The sequence below is a fragment of the Microcaecilia unicolor genome, chromosome 1 (assembly GCF_901765095.1).
Source record: "Microcaecilia unicolor chromosome 1, aMicUni1.1, whole genome shotgun sequence".
Classification (NCBI taxonomy): domain Eukaryota; kingdom Metazoa; phylum Chordata; class Amphibia; order Gymnophiona; family Siphonopidae; genus Microcaecilia; species Microcaecilia unicolor.
The window spans coordinates 240,668,128-240,682,035 of NC_044031.1; the positions used below are offsets into that span (position 1 = coordinate 240,668,128).

The 13,908-nt window shown below is 40.0% G+C and overlaps 1 protein-coding gene across 1 annotated transcript in view; it reads right to left on the reverse strand.

Annotated features, from left to right (window-relative positions):
* ANKS6 (ankyrin repeat and sterile alpha motif domain containing 6) overlaps positions 1-13,908 on the reverse strand; it is a 204,779-nt gene that overhangs the window by 111,513 nt on the left and 79,358 nt on the right. Inside the window, exon 6 of the mRNA XM_030205050.1 lies at positions 3,311-3,459. Coding sequence (XP_030060910.1) covers positions 3,311-3,459 — 149 coding nt within the window. The remainder of the gene's footprint in view (positions 1-3,310; positions 3,460-13,908) is intronic.

The following is a 13,908-nucleotide window of genomic DNA, read 5'->3' on the forward strand; positions in this document are numbered from 1 at the left end:
TCTTATGTTCTTAAGTAACTGTTCTGTTTTGCACTGTGATAGCCTTTTCTAAAAGCATACCTTTTTGAAAATGTAATAGTAAACATTACTGAGTTTATACTGAACTATATGAAGAGTGAAGGACTGGTTTTTATGGTTTTTTTTTTTTTTTTTTTTTTTTTAACTATGATGGTGTGTTCCTTGTTCCAAGTTGCTTTATTTGGAGCCTGAATTGAAATTTTGAGGACCACCTTTTGATTATATAAGTAAATAGCTGCTAGCAAGGCCGTCATAATTTTCAGATAAAAAAAACAAAAAAGGCAAAAATCTGCTTACAATAGTAAGTAAAAAAACCACAAAAGCAGACTGATGAAAATATCTGATAAGAATAACAACAAAGTTTATTATAACAAAACCCAGAGGTAAGTAAAACAATACCCGACGTGGCCACGTTTCGCCCTCAGGCTGAGTCAGGGGTAAAACTACAAATTAAAACAATAAAAACATATATATCAAGTCATATTTATACATATACATAATAAATTGAGCATAAAAAATATATCTTAATATTTTATTCTATAAAATGACAAATGACATAAAATCAACATGTATATTTTGCATACAAATATAATAAACACAAAAAGCTTAACATTTTTAATATGACTTCGAAATGAATATTAAATTAAACTTAAAAACAATATCATGTGTTAAACTTATTATATATAAATCTCACTAAAAAGGAAACAAATCATTAAAAGATAATTATAAATCCATAGAAATCAATAGAAAACAAATTAAAAATCAAAACATATACAAGGAGAGGTGAGTTTAATATATACTCAGTTTAGCATGCATGTATTTTCCAATAGAGTGTATACATACCTAAAAAAAAAGGTTGTGTAAATTTATCCCATAAAAGTATAAAAACCTCCTGAAAAAAGAATATATGAATCAATCCTTCTACTATATCCAGCTCACCATAGTCAAACCATCTAAACAGAAATGAACTACATTCACAGATCATCTGTTCAAAAACCTAGGGGGCTGACCCTTATATCGTCTGTAATAACTCAAACAATTGACAACAGTAGGAACATCTGAACCTACTTAATGTTCATAATATCCCAGTTATTACTCCTTTGTAAAGTTCAGTGAGTAAGAAAACAAATATATTAATCTTAATTACCTATCTATAGCATCAGTAATACCACGTCACAAGTCTCTAAATTTCTTAGAGTGTATATCATTCCAAAACGAACTACATGCCCTCTAATCGTGTTTAAAAACCACTTGATATCTGTTTTTATTGGGTTTTTTTATTGTTTTAATTTGTAGTTTTACTCCTGACGCTGCCTGAGGGCGAAACGTGGCCACGTCGAGAATGGTGTCGAATAGTCGGTTCCCACCTCGACTCCGGCTAAGCTTCCTCCACCGACGCTGAGGGAGTGTCGGCTTGGTGGCAGTCGACACCAGAGCCGTATGAGGCACTGGTGTCGGAAGCCGCACCACAGGCTGAGAGCCAAGCGGAGTTGCAACTTAAGGCAGGGTATGTGCAAGCACCTCCCGCTGCTGATGCACACCACTGCATTAGGTCATCCAGCAACTCAGGGAGCAAGGTCCGGATGCACTCATCGAGAGCCGACACTGGGAAAAGATGGGGTGCCGGTTCAGACACAGGTTGCAGAACTGCCATGGTCAATGTGGGAGCTGGGTCTTGGTTGCTGGGAGACTGACGCTTCAGCACCTACTGTATAGAGGGAGAGCAATCCTCCTGGTGTTGACGCTTCTTGGGTGCCAAATCCTTCAACGTCCCGGAGCTCCCAGCACCATGTGTCAAGGGCAATGGATGATAATGCTTCTTAGCCTTCGCCCAAAGCGTGTCACCGAGGCTCCTCAGTGCTGACAAGGATGATGTTGAATCCACACGTCACCTCGGGGTTGGGTCCAACAATGGACAGTCCCAGGGACCCTGCACAGCAGGAGGCAGGTGGAGACCCACTCGATGCTTCACTGCTCCAAGTGTCAAAGGTTCTAGCAGCAGCCATGCTTACCGACATTCCTGATGCCGGTGTGACACTCAAAGTCGATGCAGACACCTCCGACGCCAATGAACTAGGCTTGGCTCCAAAACTCTTCTCTCATTGACCCTTTCTGGAAATCTGGGTACTCTTCTTCATGCAAAGACATAGAACACAGTTAGTGGGGCTATGGTCGGGCCCAAGACGCTAAAGACACCAAGAATGGGTGTCCTTCCCAGAGACTGTCTCACTGCACCAAGTACAGCACTTAAAGCCACTGGGAACCTTCGTGGACATGGAAGGAAAAGCTTCCTTGACTAAATTAACCGATTAGTACCCAATGTTCCCATAATAAGCCATATGGGAACATTGGGCACTAATGGGTTAAACGAAGCAATGGTACCTGAAAAAGAGGCAAAGGCACGGCAAAAAAAAACGAAGGGAAAATTCCTGGCCGAAGTCAAGGCCTAAAAGCGGCCAACAACAATGAAAAAGAAAGGAAACTTCAATAGGGCAAATAAACTAAACATATATAGGAAAAGACAAAAAAAAAAAAAAAAAGGAGTTCCACAACTGGGAACACAATTTTAGATGAAAAAAAATAATGCCAAAAGATACAAAAAAGCTCTTTAGGACCGAGCATTGCGAGGAGACGGTAAAAAAACATGCCCGTCTCACGGCAGGTGGGAAGGCACTTGAGCATGCACGGTGGAGCCTGTCTCGTGCTCCACAAAGCTCTACTTATACTTGTTATAAGTTCCGGACCAGGCGACGTGGGTCGGCGTCACCCACTTGTGAGAATAGATAAGCCTGCCTGTCCTCGGAGAATCAGTATAATTTAAGTGGGCAGGAGAGAATGAATATCAGCCAGCACCTGCATAACTTCCAGGCTGATGCCTGACCCCAGATGACCCAGCATCCGGGCTTAAATTTGCCTGCAAATGTTAATGGCTTAAAAATCACTGACCGCTGCAGGCTATCAGTACACACGCACATATACACACATATATACAGTAAGTGTGTATATATATGTTATCTATATCTATCTATATACACACACACACAAACACAAGTAAAAACAAATACATATATTTCCTTGTGTATGCATGATTATATAAATAATCAAATATATAAAAATCCATACATACTCTAAGAATACCATCTGTAGATAGAATAGGAATTTTAGATATGACTTCCAATTAACACAAAGCTTTAGAATATAAAAGGTCTGTTCTAGATTTTATACGTGTAATCCAAAAGAAACTTTGGAAAAGCTTACATAAATATAGCATACATATCAAACTCAAGCATACCTTCAAGCCTCCCTTGTCATCTGGTGGTACAGGAATATTTAATGATTGCTTGCTTTTGGTACGAGGTAGAGGAGATTTGCCCTTCTGCTTACACTTCTCCTTGTCCACCTGCATACAGACTGATGCTAATAACCGAACAAGCTCTGTGTCTGCATGAAAAAAAAAGAGAAAGAAATGCTAAGTGTAAGTCAAAACCCCGAGAAAATGGTAAGGGAGAAGAAAAGCTAGACAGTGTCAATAGCAATGTGTGGTTACCACTAAAATGGTGGCAAAGACAAAAACAAGACAGGCAGAAGATCTGCGATGCAAGCATAGCAGAACAGACAGCAGATCAACACATGTTGGAAATAGTAGCAAGAATTTTAAAATTCTTGCTACTACTTCCCATGTGTATTGGTCTGCTGTTAGTTCTGCTTAACTAAAATGGTAGTGACATCAGAATTAGGCTTTAACGAACAGTATAGAACAAAGCAAGACCAAAGGGAAATGGGTAAAAAACAAACAAAGAAAAATGACTTTTTTTTTTACATGACACAGATTGCAGTTTGCAAATATCAATAAAACAATGGTACTTTGTAAAAGATGCTTTTATATAAGTAAAATTGCTGCATTTGCTTGATTGACAAAGAGATTAAAGGACATGCTGATGTTAAAATAAAAGCCTAGGGAACCCGTTTACTAAGGTGCGCTACCATTTTTAGCGCACACTAAACATTAGAGACACCCACATATTCCTATGGGTGTCTCTAGCATTAGTGCGTGCTAAAAATGCTAGTGCACCTATAGCGCAGCTTAGTCAACAGGGATCTATATAAAGGAACGGAGCCATACCTAAACTGAAAAGACGTATTTAAAATAAATCACATAAAATATATTTTAAACTATGTATAAAAAAAGGGGATAAAATTATTATTGAATGATAAACGTACAGAAGTGTGCAGATTGTTTTAAAATCTTAAGCAAAAGAGAAAACAACATAATATAGGATAATCAAACTTTACATTCTAAAAAGCCATAATAAAAATATAGTTAGAAAACGAAAAGTATTTCTTATATATACACACACATATACGTGTGTGTAGTGACTAGCTCCATCTTGCCTCTTACTGTCTAAACCAGCGATTCTCAACCGCTTTATTGCAGGGCTGGCACACAGACTTTTTTTTTTTTTTAATGTGCATGTCTCTCTTACCACAGATACAGTACCTCGCCCTCCCCCTCAAACCTGACTTCTTTGCCGGCAGTGACTGCCATAATACACTGCTTGCTCCAACTTGGAGCCTTCCTCTGGTGCATCCTGCCTCTCTACTACTACTACTTATCACTTCTATAGCACTACAAGGCATATGCAGCACTGTACACTATACATGAAAAGACAGTCCCTGCTCAAAGTTGATGTAACTTCTCGTTTACGTGTGGGCAGGATTCAGCAGAGCAAAGGCTCCCATTCAGCCCAGGCAGTGTGTTATCGCTGCAGCGACTGGCAAAGAAGTCAGATTTGATGGAAGAGGTGCTATGGAGAAGGGCTGCGAGAAAAAGAGGGAAAGGTGCTGCACATGTGGAGGTGTGGAAGGGGGACAACAGGAAACCCACAGAAAACTGCGGGGATGGGGACAAAAATGTCATTACTACCACAGGTACAGGAGGGGATAGATCAAAGTGAATGGGGACAGGAGGGGATGGAGACCAGATTATGTTCCCATGCATACCTCTACTTAGAAACTTGACGCCAACACCTCAGAGGAACACACCTTGATAAAAACAGGTGCATGTGTTCAGCAATTTTGGCAACAAGGGCCACTGATAAACTGGTGATAATATTTACCAATTTTGTTTTGAGCATTTTTGCAGAACATAATCTTCACTGAGCTAGTCTCATCTATGTGACTGATAATGCAATTATTATAAAAGCAATGTTAAAATAGTGGTTACTAATCACATGTACAGTGTATAGTATTATAAAAGCAGCATTTTGACATGATGTCTGGTTAGGTTGTTGAGGTCATAATCTCAATCTTGTACTCTTCTCATGGACTCCAGCCATCAAAAACTTAACCTGTGAAGTCCAAATAAACTATCTACATAGTAAATGCTTTTAAAACTAAAACAACTGAGGATTCTTTGTCCTTATTGTCATGAAAGTCAGTTTGCAGTGCTAGTTTAGGCTTTAGTATATCTCAACTGGATTATTCCAATTCACTATATTTAGGGATTTTTGTTGCCCTCCTGAAAAGAAATTATAATAGCACAGTAAGACTCATTTTTCATAAGGAAAGTGTTGATCAGGTCTCTCCTCTGTTGGCTTCCCATCCAAGCACAAGTACTGTTTAAATTGGCTTGTTTTGTGTTTAAAATCTTATATTCCTATGGGCGTCTCAGCGTTTACCAGCAGCTGACTTCTACCACGAGTTAAAACACTACCGTGGCATAGTAAAAGACCCCCTTAATCACTTCACTTATCGTTCCCATTTCTAGTATCATTTATAAATGTTAAATAGCATCGATCCCAGTATAGATCCCTGCAGCACTCCATCATTCACCCTACTCCACTAAGAGCAATGGCAAATTAACCCATCCCCCATTTGTTTTCTATGCATTAACCAGTTCCTAATCCACAACAGAAAATCACCTCCTATCCCATGACTTTTTAATTTTCTCGAGTCTCAAGAGGGACTTTGTCAAAAGCCTTGTGAAACTCTAGATATAGTATATCAACTGGCTAACCTTTATCCACATGATGTTTGACGCCGTCAAAGAAATGAAGCAAATTAGTATGGCAAGACTTCCCTTGGTTGAATCCATTTGGCTGTCTCAATAAGCCATGTTTGTCTATGAGTTCGGTAATTTTATTCTTTATAATACTTTCCACTATTTTGCCAGGTAATTTCCCATATCACACCTGGAACCTTTTTAAAAAATTTGCATTGCACATGCCACCTTCCAATAATCAGGTTTTAATGCCCCTCATAAGAGGTTTTAATGCCCCTGTATAAGTCATTGGTGAGGTCCCATCTGCAGTATTGTGTTCAGTTTTGGAGGCCGTATCTTGCTAAGGATGTAAAAAGAACTGAAGCGGTACAAAGAAAAGCTACGAGAATGGTAAGGGATTTGCGTTACAAGACGTATGAGGAGAGACTTGCTGATCTGAACATGTATACCCTGGAGGAAAGGAGAAACAGGGGTGATATGATACAGATGTTCAAATATTTGAAAGGTATTAATCCGCAAATGAACCTTTTCTGGAGATGGGAAGGCAGTAGAACTAGAGGACATGAAATGAGATTGAAGGGGGGCAGACTCAAGAAAAATGTCAGGAAGTATTTTTCCACAGAGAGAGTGGTGGATACTTGGAATGCCCTCCAGCGGGAGGTAGCGGAGATGAAAACGGTAATGGAATTCAAACATGGGTGGGATAAACATAAAGGAATCCTGTTCAGAAGGAATGGATCTTCAGAAGCGTAGCCGAGATTGGGTGGCAGAGCCGGTGGTGGGAGGCGGGGCTGGTGGTTGGGAGGCGGGGCTAGTGATGGGCAGATTTCTACAGTCTGTGCCCTGAAAATGGCAGATACAAATCAAGGTAAGCAGCACATATGAATTTATCTTGTTGGGCAGACTGGATGGACCGTGCAGGTCTTTTTCTGCCGTCATCTACTATGGTACTTCAGGCAATTTTTACTTTCAAATAAATATTATTGATGATCAAAGACAACATACAAATCAGGAATCACAAATACAAATATACCCAGCTCTAAGAACAAAAGTAATAAATATATACGTCAATCCAGATTTAGATCACCTTTTTTTTGTAACACTTATAAAAATACTCCCTTCTCCCCCTGAATACCCCAAACATAAATACCTAACCTCCTCCCCCCTCCCGTGTTCCATTAGATAATATGGAGCTGGGAATGAACATTCCAAATCTGGTTCTTAAAATTAAACAGCTATACAGAAGAATAGAAATCAAGAAACCAAATAATTCAGTATCCTCAAGCATATTGCAAGATCCTCCCCCACCCCTCCCCTCCCCCATCCTTAGCTAAATCCCCTACCCTTCCTAGTCATTATATGCAGATGATCAATTTTTTTTCCAGTGCAGGGAGGCATGGATGGCTTGTGTGCTAAGCTGGACCAGTGCATGTCTTCAGTTCAGGGATAGATGTTCTCAAACAGACTTGTTTTAAACTTGAAGAAATCCAAATTAATGTTTTTTTTTTGGGAAGGATAAGGTTCTGTTGCAATGCAAGTCTGTGCGGGTGGGTGAGTTTGATTTGGATGTAAAGGATAAGATTGGCGTGATTTTGGACTCAAACTTGTCAATGCAAGATCAGATATTGTCTGTAGTTCGATCTGCTTCAGAGGCCTGGAGAAGGTCTTCAGCTGCCAGGGCTTGGGGATCAACACCAGATAGAGTAAGGGTATGCTGTCGCTGGGTGGGACCTGGCCCTCCTGACTACACCCTTGCATATGAGACCTTTACAAAGCTAAAGATGCTAGTTTTTAAACCTACAACGTATTTTATGCTTATGTTTATTTGGATTTGCTAAAATAGCCTTTTTTACACAGCAAATCAAAGTGATATACAATATAAAAGATAAAGTATTAAGGAAAGAATGCCATTATAAAAAGGAAAGTAACCCACACATACTAAGACCACTCAGATAGCAAAGCATTAGCTTCAGGTTTTCCTCTGACCAGGTGCACTATTCCACATGTTTCCATTGCTCCCTAAGGGTTAGTGTAGATATCTTGGACTCCAAACTCTCCAAACTAACTTTCAGTGCAAGAGTCTTTGGTGCTCAAATCAGGCTTCATGGCCTTACTAAATTAAAGATCCATCCATAGCTATTCAAATTATTCTTTTCTGCATACCCTTATTGGATCACGTCTGGAATGTTGCAATGTAGTCTATGCTGGTATGCCCAAATCAGAAATAGACTCCAAACTCTACAAAACACAGCAGTATGGGTTCTCCAATATACTTAGTGGAGAGATCAAATCACCCCACTGCTTATGAAGTCACACTGGCTGCTGAATTCATCTTGTTAATGTAGAAGGCCCTCCATACAGGTATTCCCGACTATTTAGCTAAATTAACAATCCCTTATGTCCCTACCAGTCATCTACGATCCTTAAAGGATCATCGTTTTGTCTTGCCTAGCCCTTTGCAGGTTTTTTGGGAATCAAATAGAAATAAGTGCTTTTTTAGTATGCCCCTCTCACTTCGATCAGAACCGTCTTCAAAAAATACTTGTAGGGGAGGGCCTTCTACATTAAAAAGAGAATTTAAAAATGAATTCAGCAACCAGAGTGACTTCATAAGCAGTGGGGTGATTTGATCTCTCCGCTAAGTATAGTGGATAATCCATACATCTGTACTTTGTAGAGTTTGGAGTCTATTTCTGATTTGAGCATACCAGCATAGACTACACTGCAACAGTCTAGACGTGATCCAATAAGGGTACATAGAATAGAATAATTTAAATAGCTACGCACAAATCTTTAATTTAGTAAGGGCACGAAGCCCGAATTGAGCATCGAAAGTTAGTTTGGAGTCTACTACTACTATTTAGCATTTTTATAGCGCTACAAGGCGTACGCAGCGCTGCACAAACATAGAAGAAAGACAGTCCCTGCTCAAAGAACTTACAATCTAATAGACAAAAAATAAAGTAAGCAAATCAAATCAATTAATGTGTACAGGAAGGAGGAGAGGAGGGTAGGTGGAGGCGAGTGGTTACGAGTCAAAAGCAATGTTAAAGAGGTGGGCTTTCAGTCTAGATTTAAAGGTGGCCAAGGATGGGGCAAGACATAGGGCCTCAGGAAGTCCATGATATCTAAAACTTTCAACAAATATGACAGGGAGGCCAGAGTATCAGTATAAAAGAAGGAGGGGAAGCATGACCTGTGATCCAACATGCTATTTTTACTCGGGCTATGTACTTTGTCTTAGGCAGGGTCCAAGGAAACAGCAAGGCAAACGATCTGCAAACTCCAATGTAGAAAACAACGAAGCAGATCAGTGGTAAATGTAAACAAGCTTTATTACTAAAATAGCATATAGAGTATACAGCTCAACACAGGCCGTGTTTTGCCCAGCAGGTCTGCGTCAGGGGCTACTCAGTGATCCTTACTATAAATACTTTCTGACAAATGTGTGTTCCAGTAACGGTTAATGCTCAGGAAACAAAGGGAATAAATTGACTCAAATGTTCACAGTTCAAAAAAACCCAGCACAAACCATATTAATTAGACAGATGAAAACATATAGAGACCGTCATCCACTCTTAGTTCTCAGTAGTGGCTGGAAAAAAAAAGCCACTTTCTGAGCATTAACTTCATCTATTGACTCGTTTGAAACCTATGTTACCTAAATATGATTTTAGGTCTGCCGTGCAGAGTATGGTAATCTCTAATTTTTGTAATGTGCTCGTACTTGGGCATTGTGAAGTCCAGGATGCAGTCTTTGCAGTTGATTCAGAATGCTGCTGCCCATTTGTTGGGTGGCACAAATTGTTTTGAACATGTGTCACCTATATTATGTTCATTACATTGATTGCCAATTCAATTTAAAATTCTGTATAAGATCTTGTGTTTGATTCATCAGGCAATGTATACAGATTCAGTTCCCTGGTACTTTAAAGAAGTTATTGTTGTGTATCAACCTTTAAGGGCTTTGAGGTCGGAGCATGCAATGTTGTTGAATACTAGGGATGTGCAATCTGTGAAATTTATTTGTACTTGTGGAGTACTTTTGCTTTGGCTGGACCACAGATCTGGAATGCTCTACCTGGAGTTATAAGACTTTGTGGCAGTATGGCATCTTTTCGCAAACTATTGAAGACACATATGTTTGATCAAGCCTGGGGTTTGTTCTGTTTCGGTGTTAAATGGTGTTTGAACAGAAATTGTTTAATAAATAAAATTACAATATGACAAGACAGAAACATAATCAACCTTCAATTCCCAAGCCTGCCAAGTCAGAGAGGACTTGGACTCTTACAGCCCACCCAACATAATGCCGTCTTGCCAACTCCCTCTAATCAACAATCCCTATTCTCCTAAAACAACAACCCCCCCACCCAATCACACAAGAACCCATACCATCATCTTTATAACATTCTAGAATATCCTCCTAATGTTTGTGTGCGTTTTGTTTTGTTTTTAAATTTAATGTTTATTGCAATGATGGAACATGAAATACAAAAAGCAACAGTACAATTCAAACAATGCCATGTCACTCTCCCCAGATGCACACTACTAGTCTTTGGTTTTTCACATGTCCAGAACTTCCCCAGGTTTCGATTAGCGACATGGGCTCTATTTCACGTCTCTCCATCCTTCATGTTTTCTCATCTTTACATATCTTTTTACTTTCAGTCACACAGCATTCATGTCTCTCAGTGTGCAATGCGACGTTCCTTTCACGTTCACCATTATTCAACATTAGCTCCTGCACTTTACCCTTTGTGTGCCATCTATCACATACTTTATATATATATTTTTACATATTTTCTATTTTTTTTATATATTCTTTCCCCAGACCACACCCTTCTAAAATCTACAAATTGAGGATTTATATCTTCATACACAGACAAGAAGGTTGGTTCATTCATTATGTCTACTTTTCCATATATAGCTTCTAATGACATAGTGTAGTCCTTTTCAAATTGGTTGTTTGTATGTTCTTAGTTTTGCTCATTTGCATTTTTTGGATTGTATATACTTCTATTATATGGTATTGGCTTATATGTCTCCATCTTTTATATTGTATTGGCTCCTTTTCTATCTACACATACTTAACTGCTTTTTGTATATGTTTTTTAACATGTTTTTTTACTTTGCTTACTTATTTGTATTTTTACATATATTGAATTGTTTTTTATTATTTTGGCTCATATGTTTATTAATTTGCATTTGTATCTATGTAGGCTCCTGAGGAAGGCACTGTGTGTGCCAAAACATGATACCCTGTTGAGGCTTCCTCCATTAAAGCTTTTTGATATACGTCTAGCATCTCTGGACCGTTTCGAAGAGCCTGACTCTGTTCCCACTCCTTGCTTTTGCCTGTGATTCTCCGTGGGATACCTGTATTCTTTCCACTCTTAATTTTCAATCCAGAATTAGAAAGATGGAGAAGGAACTCCGTAAGAGTAGGTAGAGAGTATGTGGTAGGGTCGAGTGACCTAGCTAAACACCAGAGGGAAAATCTTTTCCACTTTAAACAGTAAGAAACAAAACAGCGAAGATGACTAACAAAAACAAAAAAACAAAAAAAATATAAAAATAAAAAATATATATTAAAAATGTCAAAATTTAAAATTAATCATAAAATATGTATTGAAAAGATAAATCCATCAAAATCAAAAATTACATAAAAAAGACGACACTTTGGATGTAAAAATGAAGAATCAACTTTATTAGCCAAACTATAGCAGGGAGAAAGGGACTCGACACAGCTGTGTTTCGGCCGTACTGGCCTGCGTCAGGAGTCTTCTCTGCCGTATGTTGATTATTTATTCTATCCAAATGTAAAAACAATATGTGTGTCAATAAATTGAAGCTATAGCGCTCAATTGTACTCAAAATGAAGTTGAGCGAAAAAGATTGGAGCAGCAGATCCCCAGCTGAGCTTTGCGGGTAGCTTGAGTCTGCAGTCATATCTGGAAGTCTTCAGATCCCTGTCTTTGGTGCACTGTGAATTTACTTATTTCCTCCCTTCACCTCTCCCCTGTTTCCTGTAGAGCTCTCCTTTCCCAGCATAACAACATTAAAAAAAAAACTAGGAAAGAAGAAGAAAAGAGGTTTACTGGAGAGAACATCAGTCCTGATTCTTTCTCAGCAGGGGTAAGACTTGTGGATACTGTGAACTTGGGGTGAGCAGCCGGCAGTGTAAGTCTGACTAAAGTTTGATTCGTAGCCGCTTGGAGGGCTGCAAGTTTTACTTGGTGCAGTGGAGGGATCCTGACTCATTGCTTGGGACTGTGTTGTGCTGTGTTTGTGCTAGTTGGGAAGAATAGCAACTCCTGCCGAAGCAGTTTAGCAGTTTTCACACTTTGGGACCCACCGGCCAATGTTGGGGTGTTGAAGTGCATGCAAGATGGAAACCCCTGCAGGATGTGGGAGAAAACAGGCAGTGGCAGCAAGTGTTCAGCAACCAAATATGCCAGGGACTTCGGGCTCTCCAGCAAGACTGTGCAGTTTGATGCGGAAACAGGTGCCATTTTGTCAGGGTCAACTGGCAGTGAGGAACAGCCTCTGTCTGATCATGCATGGAGCATAGCCACCATTTTACAACCTGAGGGCCTGACAGAGCATTAAGCTGAATCAGGATCTTTGTTTTCTCCGGAGTTGATATTGCTCTTACATCAGGCCTATTTACTGAAGCAGGAACAGTCAGAGTTGCTACAGGATGCTTCAGTTTCTCGCCTTGCTGCCCCTCTGGCTCCTAAGAGATCTCATTTAGCATTATCTGTCCACTCCTGGAGGTCTGTCTCTGCTTATTCCTCCTTATCTGATGCGGCCTCGGTCTATTCAGAGAAGCCATTGCTGAAGGATTTGTTAGAGAAGGAAGAGTTCCTTCCTGAGGAGAAGGATGATCCGAAAGTACTAAGGTTGTTTCATGAAGAAAAGCTTAGTACTCTTATTTCTGAGGCACTGGCGGTGCTTTCATTGAGGAGCCCTCTGCTTCAGCTTCAGGCGTTCTATCTTCGTTGCTCATAAGGGGGCTTAGAGGTCCTTCTAAGGCCTTCCCAATGCATCCAGACATTCAAGGCCTGATTACTTCAGAATGGGTCTCACCGGACATGGGGCTGAGAGAGGGAAGAGCCATGGCTCGCCTCTACCTGTTAGTTCCAAAGCAGAAAGAGAAATTGCAGTTTCCCAGGGTGGACTCCCTTGTTACCGCGATGACTAAGATCATCACCTTGACGTTAGAAGCAAGCATTGCCCTAAATCAGTGTTTCCTAAGTCGGTCCTGGAGTACTCCATTGCCAGTCATGTTTTCAGGATATCCACAATGAATATGCATGAACTTGATTTGCAAACACTGCCTTTATTATATGTAAATATCTTTCATGCATTTTCATTGTGGATATCCTGAAAACCTGACTCGCAAGGGAGAATTCCAAGACTGACTTGGGAAACACTCCCCTAAATAACATACAGGATACAAAGCTAGAAGGCTCGCTGAAACAGGCCTTTGAAGTGGCCTCCTTAAGGCCTTCAAGCGACAGTGTGCGGTTTTGTTTGTGGCTAAAGCAGGCCTGAAGAGACATCAGCAGTCTGCAACACAAGATGGGTGCCATAATGCCCAGCTGGAAGCAGGGTTTGTCTAATTAGCTAATGTTATTTGATATGTTAACGGGTTACGGCCTGCAGTATGTCTTTGGCTGTCATGGTACGCCAGCAACTCAGGTTGCAGCATTGAGCAGCGGATGCAGCGTAAAAATCACGTCTAAAACTACCCTTTTGGGGAAAGTGGCTATTTGGAGAAGGTCTCAATAATTTGGTGAACTGGGGCAAACTAAGGTACAGCAGTTGCCAGATGGTAAGCCAAAAGCCTCTGGTCATCTGTCTTTTAGGGGGCTCTCGAACTC